The sequence below is a fragment of the Hippoglossus stenolepis genome, chromosome 8 (genome assembly GCF_022539355.2).
Source record: "Hippoglossus stenolepis isolate QCI-W04-F060 chromosome 8, HSTE1.2, whole genome shotgun sequence".
In the NCBI taxonomy this organism is placed as follows: domain Eukaryota; kingdom Metazoa; phylum Chordata; class Actinopteri; order Pleuronectiformes; family Pleuronectidae; genus Hippoglossus; species Hippoglossus stenolepis.
The window spans coordinates 11456623-11476824 of record NC_061490.1 but is presented as its reverse complement, the minus strand read 5'-3'; the positions used below and the strand labels follow the sequence as shown (position 1 = coordinate 11476824).

The 20202-nt window shown below is 40.2% G+C and overlaps 1 protein-coding gene across 1 annotated transcript in view; it reads left to right on the top strand.

The window, feature by feature from the left end:
* The first annotated feature begins 1022 nt into the window (after window positions 1–1022).
* The window catches only part of cdkal1 (CDK5 regulatory subunit associated protein 1-like 1), a 229058-nt gene continuing 209878 nt past the window's right edge, over window positions 1023–20202 (top strand). The window contains exons 1-3 of the mRNA XM_035164365.2: window positions 1023–1177; window positions 3451–3614; window positions 3891–4003. Coding sequence (XP_035020256.1) covers window positions 3457–3614; window positions 3891–4003 — 271 coding nt within the window. The 5' untranslated portion in view covers window positions 1023–1177; window positions 3451–3456. The remainder of the gene's footprint in view (window positions 1178–3450; window positions 3615–3890; window positions 4004–20202) is intronic.

The window sequence follows — 20202 nt, the reverse complement described above, 5'->3', positions numbered from 1 at the left end:
CCGTATTTTCTCAGTCCCTTTACATCAGGAATGAAATTTCATTCACTCCATCAATTACAAGCGACCAGAATCTGGTCATAATATTTTATCCACTTTTATGTGATGGAAACATGAATTTGGGAATTGGGAGATTGTACCTTTCCACTGGTTTCTAATGGAATGTTAAAAGATTGTAATGCACTGCTAATTAAATGTGTTATGGGTGACTCTTAAAATGACATTTCTAATATGCGATTCTGATGTGTGATTAGACCTTGCAGAAAGTTATCGTTAGTCTAAACGGTCAACTATAGTCCAGATTGAAACAGCATTGTTGTTCCTGCTATTTTTCTTATGGCTATTCTTAAGCTGTTACCAAATACAATAGACTGATCCATGAATATTCTGTAATGGTTATGTGAAAAGTTAACTGTTTGCTGGGAAAGAATTGACTGTAAAATTATAATATTGATGCCTGTTTCCACTAATTACGAGAAAAAAAAACCGAGCTGTAATATCGCATTACATTTTCTTTTTGCAATCTGAAGGCATGGGTGAAAGTATCTGTGTGCAGTTGAATGTTAAACTAATTTGATGTTTTTGACGTGTGTTGTTCAGTTATATAAACGGTTTCTTTAACATCTGTTCAAATGAGGAATATGAGTTGTATTTGTTGCCGGGGGGGGAGGGTGAAATGGATTTGTTTTTGTACTCTGGGCGTTTGTAATTGAAAATTTGAATAAAGAATATAAATAAGGAATTAAAATCTTGTTTAAGATTCTTCTTTAGTTTGCAATTTGTTTTTCAGGAAATTTATACAGAGGAAAGAAAGCACAATTTGACTTGGATATCCATATTTATAATCCATATCACATTTATGTATATATATTGAAGTTTTTGTTTTATTCTCCTGTGAAGCACTTAAAGTTTGTATAGGAAGGTATTATTATTATTATTATTATTATATATTGCTTCATATATCCTTCAAATTATATAATGCAGGATTAACCTCCCACACGGGCGAAATTCAAACGCGACTAATTTGTCCCTCTTTCCCCACCGTCCCTACGCTCAAATATGGCGGTTTGAGAGTTGTCACAATGTTTTGATGGCGTAAAGACTATATTGTTTTCATTTTCAGACCACACTAACATTAGGAATCCGATTTATCTGAACCAAGAACCACGTTACAACCGAGGTAAGAGACTTTAACAGCGTCTTAACCAGTCTTTCTGCTCAAATTGAAGGGCACGTGGGTAGTAGCTAGCCAGTGAGGCTAGCCATGCTAACAGGTAGCTCGGACACGTTAGACGTCAAAATCAAACTCCAGGTTGTCAAATAACCGTCAAAGTAAACCTGAACACACGTTTCTGGCTTGTATCAGTCAGCGGCAGCTAACGCAAATCACGTAGCGTGTGTGTTCAGCTAGTTTATAGGTGAACGTGGGGTGTAAACAATGACAACATTAGCTGGGAAGGTTAAAATATCATCACAGGCTGGTTAACTTCAGTTTATATCAGAATTAACAGTCCACACCTACGTATCACCTGTAATTATGTTATTAGCTCCACGTGTAGCTAATGGCTACAGCAGCAGGTGTGATAGAAGCTTTTATTTTAGGAGTTACTTGCAAGAAAGTCAAATATTTTCTATAAAACGACAAACAGTAATTATATGACGAGGTTTCATTGCCTTAGTTTTCACATTTCTAACTCAAGTGTTAGAGTTAAACTAAATGCATACAGACGTTTCAGTAAATGGGATGTTTGACCTACTTACCTGTTTGAACTATGGCTTCAACTTCAACTTGTTGCTGGTTCAGCACAGTAATTAAATACATTCCTACACACAGTATAGAAATATGTGAGTCTCAGGTGAACTACAAGATGAGTTAAAGTTTATTTTTGTGTTAGAAGACACAGGTGCTTTGCTGTCATTAGAATGACTAGTTAACTTCATTTGTTTTGGTTGTGTCCCCAGCAGAGGTTTAGAGCTCATGAGACGGCTGCTCTCTCACTGTCAGTCTGCAGATTCAAACGCTTCATACACAAACCTGAGAATCAAACTGTTGTTCACCGAACTGCTGGTCAATCTGCACACCTTCTACATCTCTCTCTATTTGTTGTTCACTAGTGCAGGGCCTGTTCTAAACCTGCCTGTTTGGAACTGGCTGTTTGCTTTGCCTGAGGTGATGCTGGTAGCACATTTCTTTAAGAAACTGTAAAGGGGACCTGTAGATATTGAGCTGCAGCAAGTAGAGACCTGCTGCTGGACAAAGAGCTGTTCACCTGTTTATTCAAAAGTTCAGTCAAGCTCGACTTTTGTGGCTTTTGTTGAGTTCTACTCGTGTCTTTGTCTATAACCTGCCAAATAATAGGAGAAGAGAAACCAGATGGCTTGCCCCCTTATCCAGAAATTATAATAAAGCAAATATCTGCAGCCTAAATACAAAATTACAAGTTACAGACTAAATATACACTTTGGCTCCTACATTAATAGTATTAAATGCATTGAGTGTCCAAATCACACAAATCTGAAACCGCACTTTCCTGGCTCATTATCACTACTGCCAAGTGTAAAGCTGATTCCATGATATAGGTTCCACATACATAAATACAGACAGAGATTATAAGATAAAATAATTCATGTCTATTTATCATGAATATATTGTTTACTTAACATATTGTCATGAATTTAACACAATTTCTAATAACAATGCACATAAGTAAACCAAATGCACATATCAGTTATCTAATAATTTCCACTGTAATATAGAGCTGCAGTGATAAAATGGTTAGTTAGATAAAATACTCTGTATTTATTTGACAATTGACTAAATTTATTATATAATATAGAAAACAATTCACTTGATTACCTCAAATGTGAAAAATCGTTTGCTTTCACGTGTCCTTTAGTTATTTAAATATCTTTGGATTTTGGATCATTTTTGTACAGTGTACTGGCAATTGCAAAAATGGATAATTTATTCACTGTTTCCTGATGTTTTAGAGACCAAATGACTGATTAAGTCGAGACAGTAATCTGCAGACTAATCAGTAATATAAATATTAGTTATTGCATTCCACCTTTACTGTGTTAGTCTGACTTTACATTTACAAGAAGTCTGATTAATATATTAATTGTTACACTTACAGTGTTATTGTCATTTAATCTAATGTTGGTAAGCAAGCGTTTTAAGAATCACATTTGTCTTCATTAACGTAATAAACTCACACTATCTTATCTTACTGACCAGATTTTTTATATATAAGAAATGATAATCAACGTACTTTAGAGATTTTAACAGGTAATTAGTTATTATTGCTCCGGTGTTGTAAATCATTTTACAACATGGCTTTTTATATAATTACCAGAAAGAAGTTTCTTTGGGTGTCTAAAATCAGTTTTTGTTTGAATTTTGACTAATTATATAAGAGACTAGAATAATGTAAAGTTCTGTCTATCTTTCAGAGCATCATGCCGTCCACCTGTGACTCTCTGATTGAAGACATCGAAGACATGGTGTCTTCTAGTGACCCCACTCCTCAAGAGAGACTGACTGCAAGAAAGAGCATCATGCCAAGGTCCAGGAAGAGAAAAGAGCTTCCGATCAATGAGGAGCTCCAAGCTGACAGGTCAGTCTACTGCTGTCACATACCAAAGAACCACACCAGCGACTGTTAAGGAGCAGACCCAGACCCGAGCGGTGTTGGTCTGGTTGTTTGGTCGGCACCAGAATTTGGTAGATGGCTTCTGATGAGCTTAGCATTAAGTTTGATGTCTCTCCTGCTGTATTTAATAACAATAGATGAACAATGACAATCCCAATCATTTGACCTTTCTGTATGTTAATTTGAATTGCTTTTATCATTTCCACACTTCATATGACAAAGCACATATTTAATTTTTAGTTTGATCCCTGGGACACAGAAGATCTGGATGAAAACATGGGGCTGCAGTCACAACAGCTCAGATGGAGAGTACATGGCTGGACAGCTGGCTGCCAGTGGATACAAGATGACCGGTAAGAATTGTCTAATTGTACTGGTTTATAAATACAATTACTGGAAGTCATTTAACAACAACAACAAAAGTCACACTGCTGTTATTCTTATTTACTTAAAAAATATTTAATTTTCTTATTGTGTACAATGGATGTCATTACTATTTCTAACCACAAGGGGGCACTCTTGCCTTGTCAGTAAGCTCTACCTTGAATTCAGCCCCGAGTTGAGTTTCCCAGTCTGTTTACTACCATCAACAAACTCAACCAAGCAATTATATTTGCTAAGAAACGGTTTATATAAGGATTTGGACCATGTTTTTTTTTTCTCTGCCAAACCTCAAATATTTGTCTCCCTGCAAATGAGGCTTGATGTTCCCAGTCTTTCAAGCACTCATCTGAGAACCAGCCTTATCTGGGTTTTTTCCATGAAAACACTGACTAACATCCATGACCACTTATTTTTTCAATTGGACATGTTTAATGGAATTTGACTTAAATATCAGCCCACCTACTATTTTCCAAAATGGTTGTTAAAGTAAAATCAGTCACTGGCAATGTCAACATTTGGTGTAATTGGGCCTGTTATATTTTGGCTTTCATAATGTGTGATAAACGATAACATTACTAATATACTTGCCAGTAACTGATCATCAGTTATTTAGACTAAGAGTATTATTTATGTTATTGGCAGAAATCTTGATGTTTCTTTCTGATGCTGCTGGAGCATTTTTGAAGGTCTCACTGTAAAACACAGGCTGTCAGACTTGAACACTGTTTTTGATTTGAATATCAAAAGACCGATGATCTGCTCTTTTAATTAGTCACATCTGTCAAAGTGTGTTATTTATTAAGGAATTTAACATGTTTTAAACTGATATTTTGATTTAGTTTTTGTCTATCATGATTATGATGATGTTGAAAGTGAGGATGATGATTATTATCATCAATAGAAGTAACAGTAGTAGTATGTGGTAGGAGTAGTATTAGTGTTACAGATACACTTGAAGTACTATATTGCATCGTTGGGCTGTAATACATCAGAGAGTTGACTGGTGTCAGACTGAAGAAGAGTTTGTATCAACTCTTGAGGCGTTTCTCTCAGCATGGGGTCTCCTCAGCCATGGAAAGACATTAATCACACATTTAAAAAATGCTGATGTACTCATAAACACACATATGGCACAGTTCACTCAAAAACAGAGGCCTACAGTTTTTCCTCTTATCTTGTAGTTTAAACCATTGATCACTTTATCTTTTCACCTTTCTTTGTTTTCACAGTTGTTCTCGTGTCCCTCGAGCGCCGTTCTGAAACAACCTGTCTCTCTCCCTCCCTGCCTCTCCTCCCTTTGTTGTCTCCCACCCTCCCTTTTGATAGCAGATCCTGTGTTAAAGCATCTGCTAAGGCTTGATGTTTGCTCCGCTACTCGTCTTGTCACAGATCTAATTTGAGCCTATAATTTTGTGGATTGGTGGCAGTTGTCTTTCAGGAAGTGAGTGAGTGTGGTGAAAAGCAGCCGTATGTTGTTTTCTGCTGGATTTCTATGTGTCGGTCACAGAATCTGACGACAGTACGTCCCCGGATCTCTCAGCAAATAAAGACGCATTCAAAATGGTGTAATAGAAAAATATGTCAGGTTAAAACTTGCTGTTATGGATACTGATATTTAAAATCTTTGGAAAGGTTTGTTTTTGTCTCATTCTCTTCACTTGAACCATCCAATGATCACACAAAGATCCTGGTTCCAGAAAGTGTTGAGAAACATTTACTGTCGCTGTTCAATATAATTAGATTTCTGTACCTGAATATCTGCAGCTATAAAACAACCTCTCCCACCATCCATCTTACAATACATAAAATTATACAATTCAATAAGAAATGAATGTCACTTTGACAGCCATCATTTTTCCACATTAAACACCACTTGGTGTCTGTATACCTGTAAGAGAGACACTAAAACAGAATAGCAGAGTCTCAAGAAAGTGGGTCACAGTTGAACTAGCTCAGTTTTGATGGCTTTCGCGTTGCCTTAGCTTCTAATTTGCATTTGAGTACATTCATTTGCAAGAGGGTTTGATCATGTTTCATTTTTTGATGGGACATTGGTGCTTGTCTGCTTGATGTGTACCTCTGAGTTTGTAGGTTTACCAGGAATAGTAAATACTTCTGTGATTGATACGGCTCAGTGCTGCAATGTCGTAACCAAAATGTTTCATTGGAACATCTCTAGTCCTTTGTTAATTACAACTTCTTTTAAAATGATTTTTACCTCACTATGTAGATGTGTTGATCTGATACTCTCCCACACTTCATCCTTTTTGTCCTTCATCCTTGTCTTTCTCTTCCTCACGGCCCTCTCAAAAAGTGCTTTAATGGTCAGTGTCTCACTGCTAAAGCGAAACCATTTCTGTCTCCTCCTTGTCTAATATTTATCTGTCTTCTCCCCTTGTTTGCTTCTTCTGTCTCTTTCTTTCTCCGCATCCCTTTTCGTTTATTCTTCTCCCCTACCCCTTCATCCCCTCTCCTTCTTTCGGGGCGAGTATGTTTTTCACTGTGAGATTGTTGGAAGGAAAAATTGCTCGTCATGGCCAGAATCAGGGGAGATTACACTCAGAGCAGGTGGTGATTGTTTTGAATGGTATGAATGCAATGCAATTTCTAGAATGGCATGAAATTGTTGGGAGGGCAGTGAAGAGACTGGAATAGTCTGGAATGACAAGGACAGAAATGGGTTCCTGAAGGATGTGGTGTTTGGTCGTCGGCCAGATTGAACACGAGGACTTTGAGTAATGTTATGTCCTGTTAACAGAAAAAGAAAATGGTGATATCGTATGAATATCAGAGTGATGCCTCCGTAGCATCTGTCGCTCTGCAGACCGGAGTTTGGACAAAGACAGAGCTTCCACTGCCTGTGAAAACATGACATCACCCTCTCTCCCCCCCCTCGCTTCCTCCCTGCCTGTTTCTCTCTTTCACACGTCTCCACTCCCCCCATCCCTAACTCTTTCTCAAACCATGACATCACCTGATGTGAGATGTAGTAGCAGTTCTTGCGTTGGCCTCTAGGTGGCAGCCTTAGCTCAAGGGTGGAGGTTTTTGGTGAACAGATGCATCGCTGCAGTATCAGGATGAGGTCATTCCTCTGTTCTTGTTTATAGTTTTAAAAGTAGAAACTTTTAGACCCACGTCTTCTTTATGAGGTCATTGTTTATGAAGGCTGAATACGTCATTCTTCTGTTGCAGAGCATCGTCACCCTTTTTTTTTTTTCCAGCATGTAGGACATGGGCGTTTATTCATTGTTTTCATCAAATGCTTAATCTCAGTTGCTGCTTTCTTTTGGCATTTTTCACCCATATTTGAATTCAAATGGAAGATATTCTCTTGCTAGTTGATAAATAAGCCACCAGTTCACTTATTAAGTCATGTATATAAAATATGAAATATCGAGTAAATGTGAACCATGTAAAGAGAAGTCTCTCTGTTCTCGTCTCACTTTTTGTCTTGTCCTACCTGTTTTACAGTGAAACAACAACCTGTGTCATTTCTCTCTTCAGCTTTCATTGTCTCCACACTTGTTTTTGTGCCTGTACTTGCTCCACCTGCCTTGTTGTGAGCTGCTGCTGTTCCTGTGTACAACCAAAGAGGGCACTGTTTACCCACGATTGTACACTGACACGAATGAACCACATTTGTGTAGCAGAGCAATGTGTCAAATAGTGACTTCATAGAAAGACGTGCCCATGTGCCTACACACACACACACACACACACACACACACACACACACACACACACACACACACACACACACACACACACACACACACACACCCTTCATGGAAAGTCACACCAGGATATTTTGATTGTTTTTGGCTGCTCCACTCCCCTCCCAATCGCCTCTCTGTCAGCCAGCCGCAAACACAGCTATTCAGTTATGATTTTACATACCGGTTAGGCAAAATGACTCCCTGGTACACAGTGTCAGCCAAATGAGGCGTTCTCAGTTCCTGGTTCAGACACAGACGGTTGGAGGATGTTGGATTCGGAGTGAGGGTGTGCGCCTGTTTTGATAAAATGATACGAGGACTTAATTGTTCAGCAGGTATTACAGGTGTTGGGACAGAGCATGCTGGAGGTGTCGCCCACTGTGTAATGTTTTTTGGGAACTAGTGCAGTGCCAGCTGTAATTAATTTTTTTAGATCGATATGAAATTCAACCTCAGGTTTAAAACGGCAGCTTTCAAATTATTTCACCACAAAATATTTTTTTGAATCCCTTAATCCTCAAGAAACATATGGCATAGTTGTAGATTTAATTTAGGTGTATTTGCATGAAGTGACATTTGCAGCCAAAGATTTTTTTTACTTTTTACAATTCTGCAAATTAAATATTATATTCCTTATTGACAAGATTTAAATTTAGGCAGAAGCGGCATTTAACTGTTACTGTGATCATTCTGCGTTTGTCTTTCAAGCACTTCTGCTACTCTGTGTGATTGTATTACATCACTGTAGAGTATTCTCACTCTGAGTGTGTGTGTGTACCTCGCATACATCTCATTCATAAAACTGAGTGTGTGAGGACCTTCTGATTGGCTGACTGCGTGCTACGCGACATTACACGCCGCAATATTACAGCCAATGGAAACTTACAATCTTCTCTTTCTCCACCCCTCTCCGTCTCTCTCATACACACATACGTACACACACACGTTGCCGCACACAGCCAGCTCACACACTCTCCTCACACATGGTTGCAGACGTGGCGGGAATTGATATTGTACAGAGAAAGTGTGTGAGAGACAGTTCAGTTTTCGACAGCTGTCATTCTGCAAGAGTAGACATAATCATCTGGTTTGCGTACGCGTGTGAGAGAGACTTACTGTGTGCTCGCTCCGTCTTTACACTGTCTTGCAACAGTGTGTGTGCGTGTGACGGTCCCACTTCTGCTGATTGAGAGAGCGAAAGGGGTGAAGGGAAAGGCAGCGTAAGGAAAGACGAGAGGCAGAGTCAGTGGGGATGGGAGGAGGATGCAGGGATGAAGGGCACAGCCGACGGAGACACATGCACTTGATGAAGCCAAAATCAGCCGATGCGATGGTCGAAAAAAAAAAGGGAAACGATCAGGGAGAGCAGTCAGCTGGCAGGGAAAACAAACTAGATTCTGGCACATCTGCAGAACCGGGCAGTAGAGAGATGGATATGTGGAGAAATAATGGAGTCAAGAATGACACTGAGAGGGGAGTAGTTTGAGGAACTAGAAATGATGGGAGAGACATGAGGAAAGAGAAACGGTGCATTGCAGAAGGAAGTTTGCAGGTCTGGAAATGGAAATAAATCCTGTGACACAGCTTTGAGTAAAATAACAAAGAAACAAGCTAAATAACAAACTTGATTAAATGGAATTAACATGACAGAAGTAATCATTTTTAGGATTAAAGAAGTTTTCATCGCTACATGTACACTTCAACTTTAAATATATTACACATGATAACCTCGGAGCAGATGTTTGACAGGTAGACGGGCGGCTAAATATAGATGTGTTAATATTAGTGTGGGAACATGAGGGTTAAACAAATTTGAGTATTAAAGTTGTCATTGTATTGATATTTTACAATCAGACAAAAACAACTACTGAATGACATTTGACTCTTACTTGGCACACTTTCACTATAGTTTTGAACTGTCAAAAGAACATATCAGGACTTCAGGACATTTATGTATTTATTTATGAATGTGTGGATTTAACAGCAATATTGTTGAAATATCTGTGGGATAACCCTCTTCAATTTCTGTTAAATAGTACACACACACCCACACACACACACACACACACAGAGAGTCTTTGAATTGGTCTAAAGGCCGCAAATAGACCCATGAGTCCAGGCAGTCGTGTGTAACCATTTAGAGGCCAGGAGATTAGAGTGATCCTTAGCACTGCGCCTTGCGTGTGTATGTGTGTGTGTGCACATGCACATGTGTATTTTGGTGATCCTACAAGGTGACCCACATGTAGGCAGCACCCAGCCACCATTTAGAGGCCATGGGATTAGGGACCCCGTCCATTCCTACCTTAAAATTCCCTTGAGAGAAAGAGAAGAAGGAAAACGGGATATCTTGTGGAAAGTAGGGATCACTGCTCAATCTCATCCATTGATTACTCTGAGGAAAGGAATTCTGACAGGACCCGAGATTGACCCGAGGAGAACCACCATTGCAAGAAGAAATTGCCATTGGAATGGAAGACCACGAAATCTGGCTCAGGGATTTATTGGTGTCATCCGTGATGTTTTTGCCACATTATTTAGACTAAATGCCAAGTTACTAATTGTGTCATAAGAAAATAGGTGAACTGGTAATGTTAAAACAACTTGACCTGTCTCTGTTGTCTACATGCCAGATCCCCGCTCGTGATGGATAGAAAGATTTTTGCGAAAGGATAGAAAGATCTCCATTATAACTAGCACTTGTTATACAGTATGTGAGATGTAGGAGCAAGGAAAGAGAATTATAGACAACTGAAGGAGAAACCATCCCTTGTTCCTCTGAGAAATAACAAAAAAACTCAACAAATTGATTCTCCAAAGGTTGGTGATTCCTCATACTTGTTTCACAAACCTGAGAGAAGCAGGAAAGGTTGGAGAGGAAGAAGAATAGAAGCAAGAATTGCTGTGTCTTCCCTCCGTCCATTCATTTGTTCACTCGCACTTTCACGTGTCTAATGAAGAAAGCTAGAGATAAATGAATGTACACGCTGGAGAGGAGTTTCCTTTTGCTGCTTCCCTCTAGAGGAAGGACTATTCCCTATTCCCTGCTGAAGCCAGCCAGCCAGCCAGACACTGTTATCCCAGGAATACTGCCTGCATCCCACAGGGATTGTGAATACCCTGAAGGGATATAATGGGAATATCATGGAGGAGATGTGAGTAATGGGATAAGTCAGGAGCTGAGGGAAAAGTGTGGGGGTGGAGGGGATTGAGGGGGGAGGGACTATGAAACATGGATGATAGGAGGTTGTCTGGGCAGGGGATGAGAGGTGAAGCCAGATTTCACTCACATCCAGTGTTACCTTTGATCAAAGCAGGAACAATGACCCTTAATGGTGACCGAGGTGGCCTAATGGTCAAAAATACAAGCTTATGGCCCAGGATTGACTATTCAAATCTCAGACCAACACGCTTACACCACATAGTAGACTGAAGGAGTCATGTTTTCCCTCTCTTTCAAAAAGTTGCATCACGTGCCATTTGACAAGACATTTTAACCCCCAGTGAGCTGCTCATCGGGCTATACAACATGCTGGTGTAACACTGGGCAGCTCCTGGTCGTGTGTAACTTCCAGTAGACTAATGCACCATTACACAGAGCAACAGTCTTCCCAAACTGGTTTCAAGGACATGTCAGTGAGTTCAGTGACCTCCCCAGTCTCCAGAACTGAATCCAGTTGAACAACTTTGGGATGTGGCAGAAGAGGAGATTGGCAGTCTGAATGAGCAGGTGACATATGTGCAGAAATTATGTGACGCAACCAGGTCAACATGGAGCAGAATCTTGAAGAAATTATTCCAACATGTGGTAAATGGACTGTATTTATTTGCAGTTCTTTTCCTATTGCACATCATTCACACACTGCTGGCACAGCCGTCAGGGGTAGTTCAGGGTTCACTGTCTTGCCCAAGGAGACTTGTACATGTGGACTAGAGAAGCTGGGGGGCGAACCACCGACCTTCCGGTTAGTGGACCACCCACTCTATTCCCCTCTATCTTCCTCATAGATTCTGGAAACTACATATGAAGAGGTGAGTGTGTTTTGAGAGCAAAGGTACGACCTACGCAGTATTGTATGGTGTTCAGGAAGTGTATAGGGAGGTGGTCTAATAGTAAACAGTTCTAATTCATATTAAGTGACAAATTTAAGGTTTAGGGCAATAATCAAACATCGATTTAATCTCTTTTGGCTGTATTTATTTTTAAAGTTATCATATGAAATGTTAGCATACATATTTTGAAGATATTTCAGATTTACAAAATTTTTATCCAAGTAGAGTTGTTTCATCAGATCTCCTTGTGTAGAGTGTATCTCTGAAACAAAGGTAACGGCTAAATGTTAAGTCAGGTGACTCATGCAGAGTTTTGAATTTTGATCACAATTCTTATCTTAATGCTTTGATCATGGTCAGCCATCGTCAACCTTACTGCCCACATGCGTGTTTTCACTCATTGTTCTTGTGTAGCCCTCCACCCAGGACGGTGTGGGCTTCTGAAAATCGAGCAAAGCTTCACCCAACTTCAACCTGATTACAGGTCTAATCAGCCAGAGTAACAAACGTGTGTATGTGCTTGGTCTTCAGTGACAACTAACAGGCTTTGGTCTGGATTACACAAAATGTAAAAGTATGTAAACATTTTCCTGAGAAGTAACGTGTATTTATTTATTAATTACCCCCTTCTCAAAGGGTCCGTCATTCTACAGCTATAAAGTTGCCTTGACAGTGACCTTGATGGCTGTAAGACACAGCAAACAACGTGTTAATGAGGGTCACCACAGGACAAACTGTCCAAGTTTCAAAATCTCATTGTTTTTTATGCAATTAAAGTGCGTCTGTATTTGTTCACTGGAGTGATGTCAGGGAATCACTTATCTTTCTTATCTTAGAGGACAACCGGTGCAATGTATGTATGCATGTCTGACTTCTTGACAGTCTCGCTGAAAGGACCAAAGCAAGATGAGCTATATTCTCTCACATTTGACAACTAATTGTCACTTTGTCTCTTTTTGAATAATTAGCTTGTCTGTTAATTTCACAAACTGAAAGAGACTTTTTATCCTTTCTAATTTGTCCTCTCCTCTTTATTTTCCCTGTCATCTTGACTCAGCAAGCAAAACAAATGTAATTTCCCTCATGAGGAGGAAATGAAAGCTTGAAAGACATAGTAATTAACATGGCACGCCAGGCTGTTGGTGTGGGTGGAGAAAAAGTGTGGGTGACATATGGATAAAAAGGAAAGAAAGTGAGAGTTAGGCATTCAAGGACGTGTAGTAAAAGACATTTCAAGGCGACATTAGAGGCATCTCTGTCTCGCTCTCTTTCTCTCTCTCTCTCTCCTTTGGCCCTTTTTGTGGAAGATAACTGCTGCTCTCTGTCTGAGTGTTCAGTGATCAACCATCGGTGGCATTACTCACTGACCACCTGCTGAAATGAAAAGCAGGGGTGACCTGTACCGGTGTGTGAGGATGTTCATATGAGGCCACCTGCTGAAATGAAAGTACTGGCTACCTGCGAGTGAACAGAGAAAAGCGTGTGCACGAGTGCGTGTGAGAACCACGATGAGCAAATGATTTAGAGAACGGTTGAAGAATTCCGAGGTCCTCACAAGTAATTTAATACGACACACCAGCATGTGTGTGTGTGCGCGGGCTTTCCTTTTAGTGTACTTTTGTCCTTTTGTAATAAATGACTTCTACATGTGGCTCTGTCTGCTCTCTCCTTCATACATAAAAATGAATCAGCCATGTTCTAGATTTCCATGTGAGAGCACAGATATTAGATGAAGTGGATTTAAAAGCTGCGGATGATTTGAGCAGTGGGTTTATTTTGAATCATCCCCGGACAAAGTAACCTTGATCACCAAGCAGAAAAGACGACTTGATGAGAAGCAGTGGCAGGACCTTGCTTGACCAGAGAGACACTGTGAATGAATACTGTATAATTGTGTGTGTGTGTGTGTGTGTGTGTGTGTGTGTGTGTGTGTGTGTGTGTGTGTGTGTGTGTGTGTGTGTGTGTGTGTGTGTGTGTGTGTGTGTGTGTGTGTGTGTGTGTGTGTGTGTGTGTGTGTGGGTGGGTGGTCTTCTACAGGTTATAGGCCTAATAGTTTCTCCGCTGTGCACTCTGCAAGCCACAGTGTCGGTCATAATAACTGAGCTTGAATTGGTTTGACAACGTGTGTATGAATGTGTGTGTGCACAGGAACTTTTGTCCCCTTTCCATCTCGTCGACTACCACTGATTCACTCATATTTTCTGACTGTTTTTCGTGCTTGTGCACTCTGATTCAGCCTCGCTCTCCTCTCTCATGCTGTGGTTACATTAGCACTATAGATCTATACAGGGGGAACGCTAACAGAGTAAATACAGGTAATGTTTAGCCAGGAAAGAGATCGATGGCCGTGTATTGAATAAGCATTAAGTGTGCCCACAAGCCATTTCCTGGTCATTTGTGTGTGAATGTTTGTGTTGTGTTTTTGGATGTGGGTGGTTCCTAAAATGTGTCATGTCGTGTGTTTGTCTCAGCACCGAATAAGTAAGGAATCCCAATAATCTGTGTTTGTAGGATTTTACATGGTTTGATTTAGACATAATGTATAGTACATTAAGTAATATACAGTAAAATAACCAAATAAGGTCAACCAAAAGGAAAAGTGTTTATTTTTATTATGAGTGGTAGTTATTTATTCTAAGCTTCTGTTCCTCTCGCTCTCATTTACATTCCGGGCTCAGTGGCTGGATCAAATGCACACGCACACAGATACATGCGCAAACAGAAGTGTGTGAAGTTTATTGATAATCCGAGGCTTTCCACATGGCAGACAGATGGCTCTTCTAATCTTCTAGACAGACACTGCCTTTTGATATCTGATCTGATCTGATGATTACTGTGTGAGAGCTTGTGTGTGGATATCTGTGTTTGGTTTCCAAGGATGAACTCAATAAATCTGTCCTCAGAGAGCCCCTGCTGACTCGTGCTGTGTGTGCGTGTGTGTGTGTGCTTGTTCGACCCCTTTTTTGCATGTAACTTATTTTATTGTTGCAGTTTGAATTAGTGTGTGTATGTATGTATATATATATATATATATATATATATATATATATATATATATATATATATATATATATATATATATATATATATATATATATATATATATATATATATATATATATATATATATATACTGTTGTCATCATGAGATGTTTGACCAGGAATGTTATGACATATTTCTGAACTTGCCTGTTTCTCGGTCACATATCAGTCATGCTTCAATAATCCGTATCATTTATATGTTCGTAAATGAAAGCATGTGAATAGTTATATCATCTTTCCTTGGAATGGATACAGTGGAAAATGAACGAAAACGTAGGAAGAGAAAAGGTCATTATTTTCTCGAGCTTAAGGAGTTTAGTTGGGCCTACACCAAAGATCACTATTTATGTGCTTAGACTGTACATGGGGTCGGCTCCTCAGGACCAGATTCGGACCCATGAGAATCACGCTGCCTTGGTCACATGTGCTGATTTTGGGGGAATCAACTCTGATAGCTCCATTCTCCCCCTTGTACACTACACGACTCTAAAATTAGTCGGGTGATTCAGAAATCACTTCAAAATCGGGCTGGAATTGCGCAGTGTATACTCTGCTTTACTCTTGATCCGTGAGTATCAATGGCTCAAACATCAACCCTTTTTACTTTAAAGCAGATGAGCACATTTTAAGTAGATTTCTGTCCATGTGGTTCACTATAATCAATATTTCTGCCTAAGCTAACATTGTGTACAGATAGAGCAGATCCACTGTGTGCACTTTCCTAGATATGTCCCTTACATCACCCATCTGTATTACCGCCACACGTTGAGTGTCATGGCGCTAAGTGCAGTGATACTAGTTCATAATAATGTGCTATAGCAGCACAATTGTCTCAACTTGATTTAGCACCTCTGACCTGATATCTGATTAAAGGGACTCGGATGTGTGTAGAAGCTGGATTAGCATATAAAAAGACAGTGACAGGACATCAGATAATTCTGATGCCATCTGTTTTCACTGGAATCTGTTAGAGGGAGATTGTGTGTGTGTGTGTGTGTGTGTGTGTGTGTGTGTGTGTGTGTGTGTGTGTGTGTGTGTGTGTGTGTGTGTGTGTGTGTGTGTGTGTGTGTGTGTGTGTGTGTGTGTGTGTGTGTGTGTGTGAGAGATATGCAACCCCCACCCTTCTCCACTTTTTTAGACCTGTTAGTTGTGTTATTTGTGCTAAAGATATTCCCTCCTCTTCTCCCATTATTTTCAGGTGTTTTCCCCCAGAAAAAAGCAGACCCATTATTAACAAAGACCACGAACAAAGACATTAATTATTTATAATCAAAAACAATTTAAATTGTTTCCATTTTGTTATGATTTATTAATTAGGAGGCAAATTCTCTGGGATTTGGCTTCATGTCCGCCCCACCTAGCTAATCTATTCATGCACAGATGCATAGAGACACATGTGAGGAAGCATGCACGCGTGCACAAAAAAGACGTGCACGCAGAAATGCCGTAGGCAGCTTTGTGCTGTTCAAACGCTTACAGCAGTTCCATAGGATTATCCATTGCATTGTGATGCCTCTTGTGATTTCTCAAAAATCTGATTTTAATAAAACCTGCCATTTGGTTGTTCAAATAAATAGCTGGCGTTCAAACAGCAAGATTGAGACTATGCATATTTAATGAGGCTTAGCAGTTAAGAAGTGTTGTGGAAACACTATGCTTCACTAGGGTGGCCGTCAAGAAATGAGAGGAAATGGATAACATACTTTTGTTTAAATTAGTAAAATCATGAGACGAACACATCAGTTGTAATTTTATTTAATGTTTCTTATTCAGTTTGGCTTTTTACTGCACATTTTGCCAATAATATTTTTAGCTGTTTTCAGACCCAAACTCCGGAAAATGTCAGAAAATTCTAGAGTTCAGCTTTTACATATGAAGAACTCAGTAGTAGATTGTCCAGGCCAGACAGGTTCACAACAACGTAAAAAACTTTGGGAACATTCAGGGGAGGGGATGGAGGTGAAAGGACATGATGTATGAATTGCGCTGTGTTTGCCCACAATACATCAACACCTGTGTCGGCCCTTATTGCCAAATACTCTTGAATCTCGTCTTTCCATCTTTGTCGGCATAACGTCATCAACGTGCCCAGCTCGCTGTGATTTTTGCAGACATTTTCCTGCTGCATTCTCACATTGGTTCCAGAAAATGTCCAGAGCAACTGACATTTTTGTTCTCACATACGGCACCTCTGGAAAACAGCTTTACTTGATTCTCACTTTAATATTGTCATGAGACCCTTGCATGTCCCTGCAACTATTACTCTGTCTATGCACTGTTTTTGACAGATGCTGTATTCAGGGTTATTACAATCACAACAGATTATTGGCTCTGAGGTAAAACAAAATGCATGGTGTTTAAAATGCTAATGCACAAACAGAACAGCCAGCGTGATTGGTGTGTATGTAAATGCACTCAGAGGTGGTAAGCTAGACCAGCAATTTATGCTAGTGAGCGGGTGTGTAAAATGTTTAGGTCCCCATACTTTTAGCAGAACAGCGTCGTCTGTAATCATCAGTTTACCAACCGACATCCCCATTCCTTTCACTGCCTTCACATCAGCAACAAGGCTGTGTTTGTGTGCGTTGAAGGGTGGAGGCTGCGATTAAGAGCTTTGCATTGTTCGTTTTCAATGTGGTGACATTGCAGGTAGAAAGCTCAGGTGATGTGTTCAGGGCACGACGTTGGGTTTCTCTTAAGAGCATTATAGTGATTATTTCTAATGTGGTGGAACAGCAGGTGGAGACGTCGCAGGGTGCGTGTGTGGGTGCACGTGCCATTGGTGCATGTCATCCGAGGAGACGTTGCCAATTGAACAAGGTGGTCCACGAAGCTTGTGTCTCTGTCTCTGGCCATCTTTGTATCTGTGTCGCTCTGTCTGTCATGGCGACTCTCTGATATCTATCCAACTTCCTTGTTTTTTTCTCATCCGTCTCAAAGTTGTCGTCTTCTTCTATCTTTCTCTCTGGTGTCTCCATATTTCTACACATTTCTTCTCTCTCTTTCTTTGACCTGCCTCCTTCCCACATCCATATTTGATCCCTTACTCTTATAGTTTTTGTATTTTTTCCTCTTCTTTCATCTTGACACTGATCCTCTAATCAGCAGTGAACAGTATCTGGGGTTTACTTTTCAAATTACATGCCGTGCCTCCCAATTCTCCTTGTATTCCCCTCTCATCTCCCTCCTCTCATCTAATGTCTTGTGCATCTTTTCTCCTGTCTTTCCTCTCCTCTCCTCTGTCCCCTCTATCCCTTCCTCTTCTATTTGTGATAGTTGGGAGGGTGAATATAAAAGTACAAGAGTCAGGGGAGAGCAACATGAGCTGGCTTCAAACCCACAACATCATAAGGACATGTTAATGTGCTTCTGCCTACGAAGCCACCATGAACCCCCCCCAGAAAAATAAAAGCTGCCTGCGTCTGGGCTATTTGCATATAATTTGCATTTGAACCCCAACTGGCTGTTTTTGGAATGCCAAGAGGCTAAATTCAGTATTTATTACCCGGGCCCATAACTAGTTCTCAGTTTCCTCTGGTATTTGCATCTGATTTGCATGTCCCTCAACCTGGATCAGGGAATAAGGGGCCAGATGACCTAAATTGTTTCAATTCCAACCCGAAATAAGGAAGCTGAGCAAGGTCTAATTATTGCTATTAATCAAATTAGGACGCTTAACATGCGGAACGTAAATATGTGAACGTTTTATTGGCTGAAATATCGTGTGTGTGTGCGTGTGTGTGCGTGTGTGTGCGTGTGCGCGTGTGCGTGTGCGTGCGTGTGTGAGAGACACAGCAACAGTTCATCAGATATAATACTGTGATGCTGACGTACTAATCTCACCAGTACATACAACTCACTATTTTATTCAGTATATTCTGAAATTGTTCTCAGTGTTTTGTCTTCACAGCCTCTGCAGTCCTTTTATTAAACATGCAGTGTATCTGAGAGTAACCTCCTCCTCTCCATGTCAATCCCCTCTGAGCAAAGATGATGCTTTCCACTTCACAAAAGGTCTCTCTGTCCTTCTGCTGATAAACACACTGATAATGAACAGGACGCTGACACTCGAGGGGATTTAAATCAAGCTCATGTGGAGTGTTTTCACCTTAACAAGCTAGGGGAAGTAACACACAGCAACTGAAATATTGTTTTTTGGAAATTGGTTGCTTGATTTGCAGTCTGCTCTTTACATACATAATTCATATAAGCTAGTTATCTTTTAAATAACAACGTTTTATTAGCAGTTAAGAAATCAACCTGTCTCCATTCTTCACTCAACAACTTAACAGTTGCTGAACTGCACTTGTGTAAAAGTTACTCAGTTTAACTTGTACCTTGTTGTACATGTGAGTTTTTTTAAAAGCAGGTAAACCCACTAAAAGGAAAATCGACTCCTCTCCCATATTCCAGTAGAGGAGTTTGCCTCTGCTTTTTTCACCCTGTTGCGTCATGTTCGACATTACGAATGCACAGACAACTCAGGGGCTCTCTCACCTTCCTGTCTGTGAGTTATTTGACCCGGGAGTCAAGCTGATTGTATTAGTGAGTGTTAGATGGTTTTGAGACCAGAGGAAAAGGGCCTTCAGCCTAACTCGGGTTTGTTGTGGGAATTGAAACTCTCCTGAGAGAAATAGCATATTGCAGCAGTCACTAAGATAACCCAGGAGGGACATAGATTGTCGCCTCCCCGCCTAACAAAATACCTGCCTGGGTGCGTTGGATGAGATGATTTGTTGGATTGATTGTGTTTTTGGCCGAATGGAGTCATCATGGAGAAATGTATCCAGCGGAAACGCTGATAAGATACTGTAATGTGCAGCAATGTGCTGCCGTACCTTTGCAGTCTCTCTCACTGTTTAATGCTCACTGCTAGTTTTAGCTTGACACCCAAAAATGACATCATCATCACGTATCTTGCATTGAGCTTTAGGGGCAGTGCACAAGGAGGGTCCAGAGTTACGTAACAACAGTGGCAGGTGTTAACCTTGTTTTCTTCCTAGGTCAGTTGAGCTTTTACATACAGGTGGTTGTTACTCTTTTCTTTACCTCTCTCTCCCTCCTCCTTTGTCTCCCTTGCAGGTGACAGGCGGGTGAAATAGAATGAATACACATACACACATGCACACATTTATGGATTCCTCAGACTGCTAACACATCCTCTTGTGTACACAGTGCGTGTTCTTCCCATGGCCTATTTTTTAACTTAACATTCAACATGTACACCCACACACACACCTTATTGAATATAAACTGCCATCTCCTAGGGCAAACAGCAAATATAATCACATTTGTAATGTCAGAGAAATAGTGTGTCAATATTTGCGGAGTCTGTTATTGTTGTGAAATGGGGAACT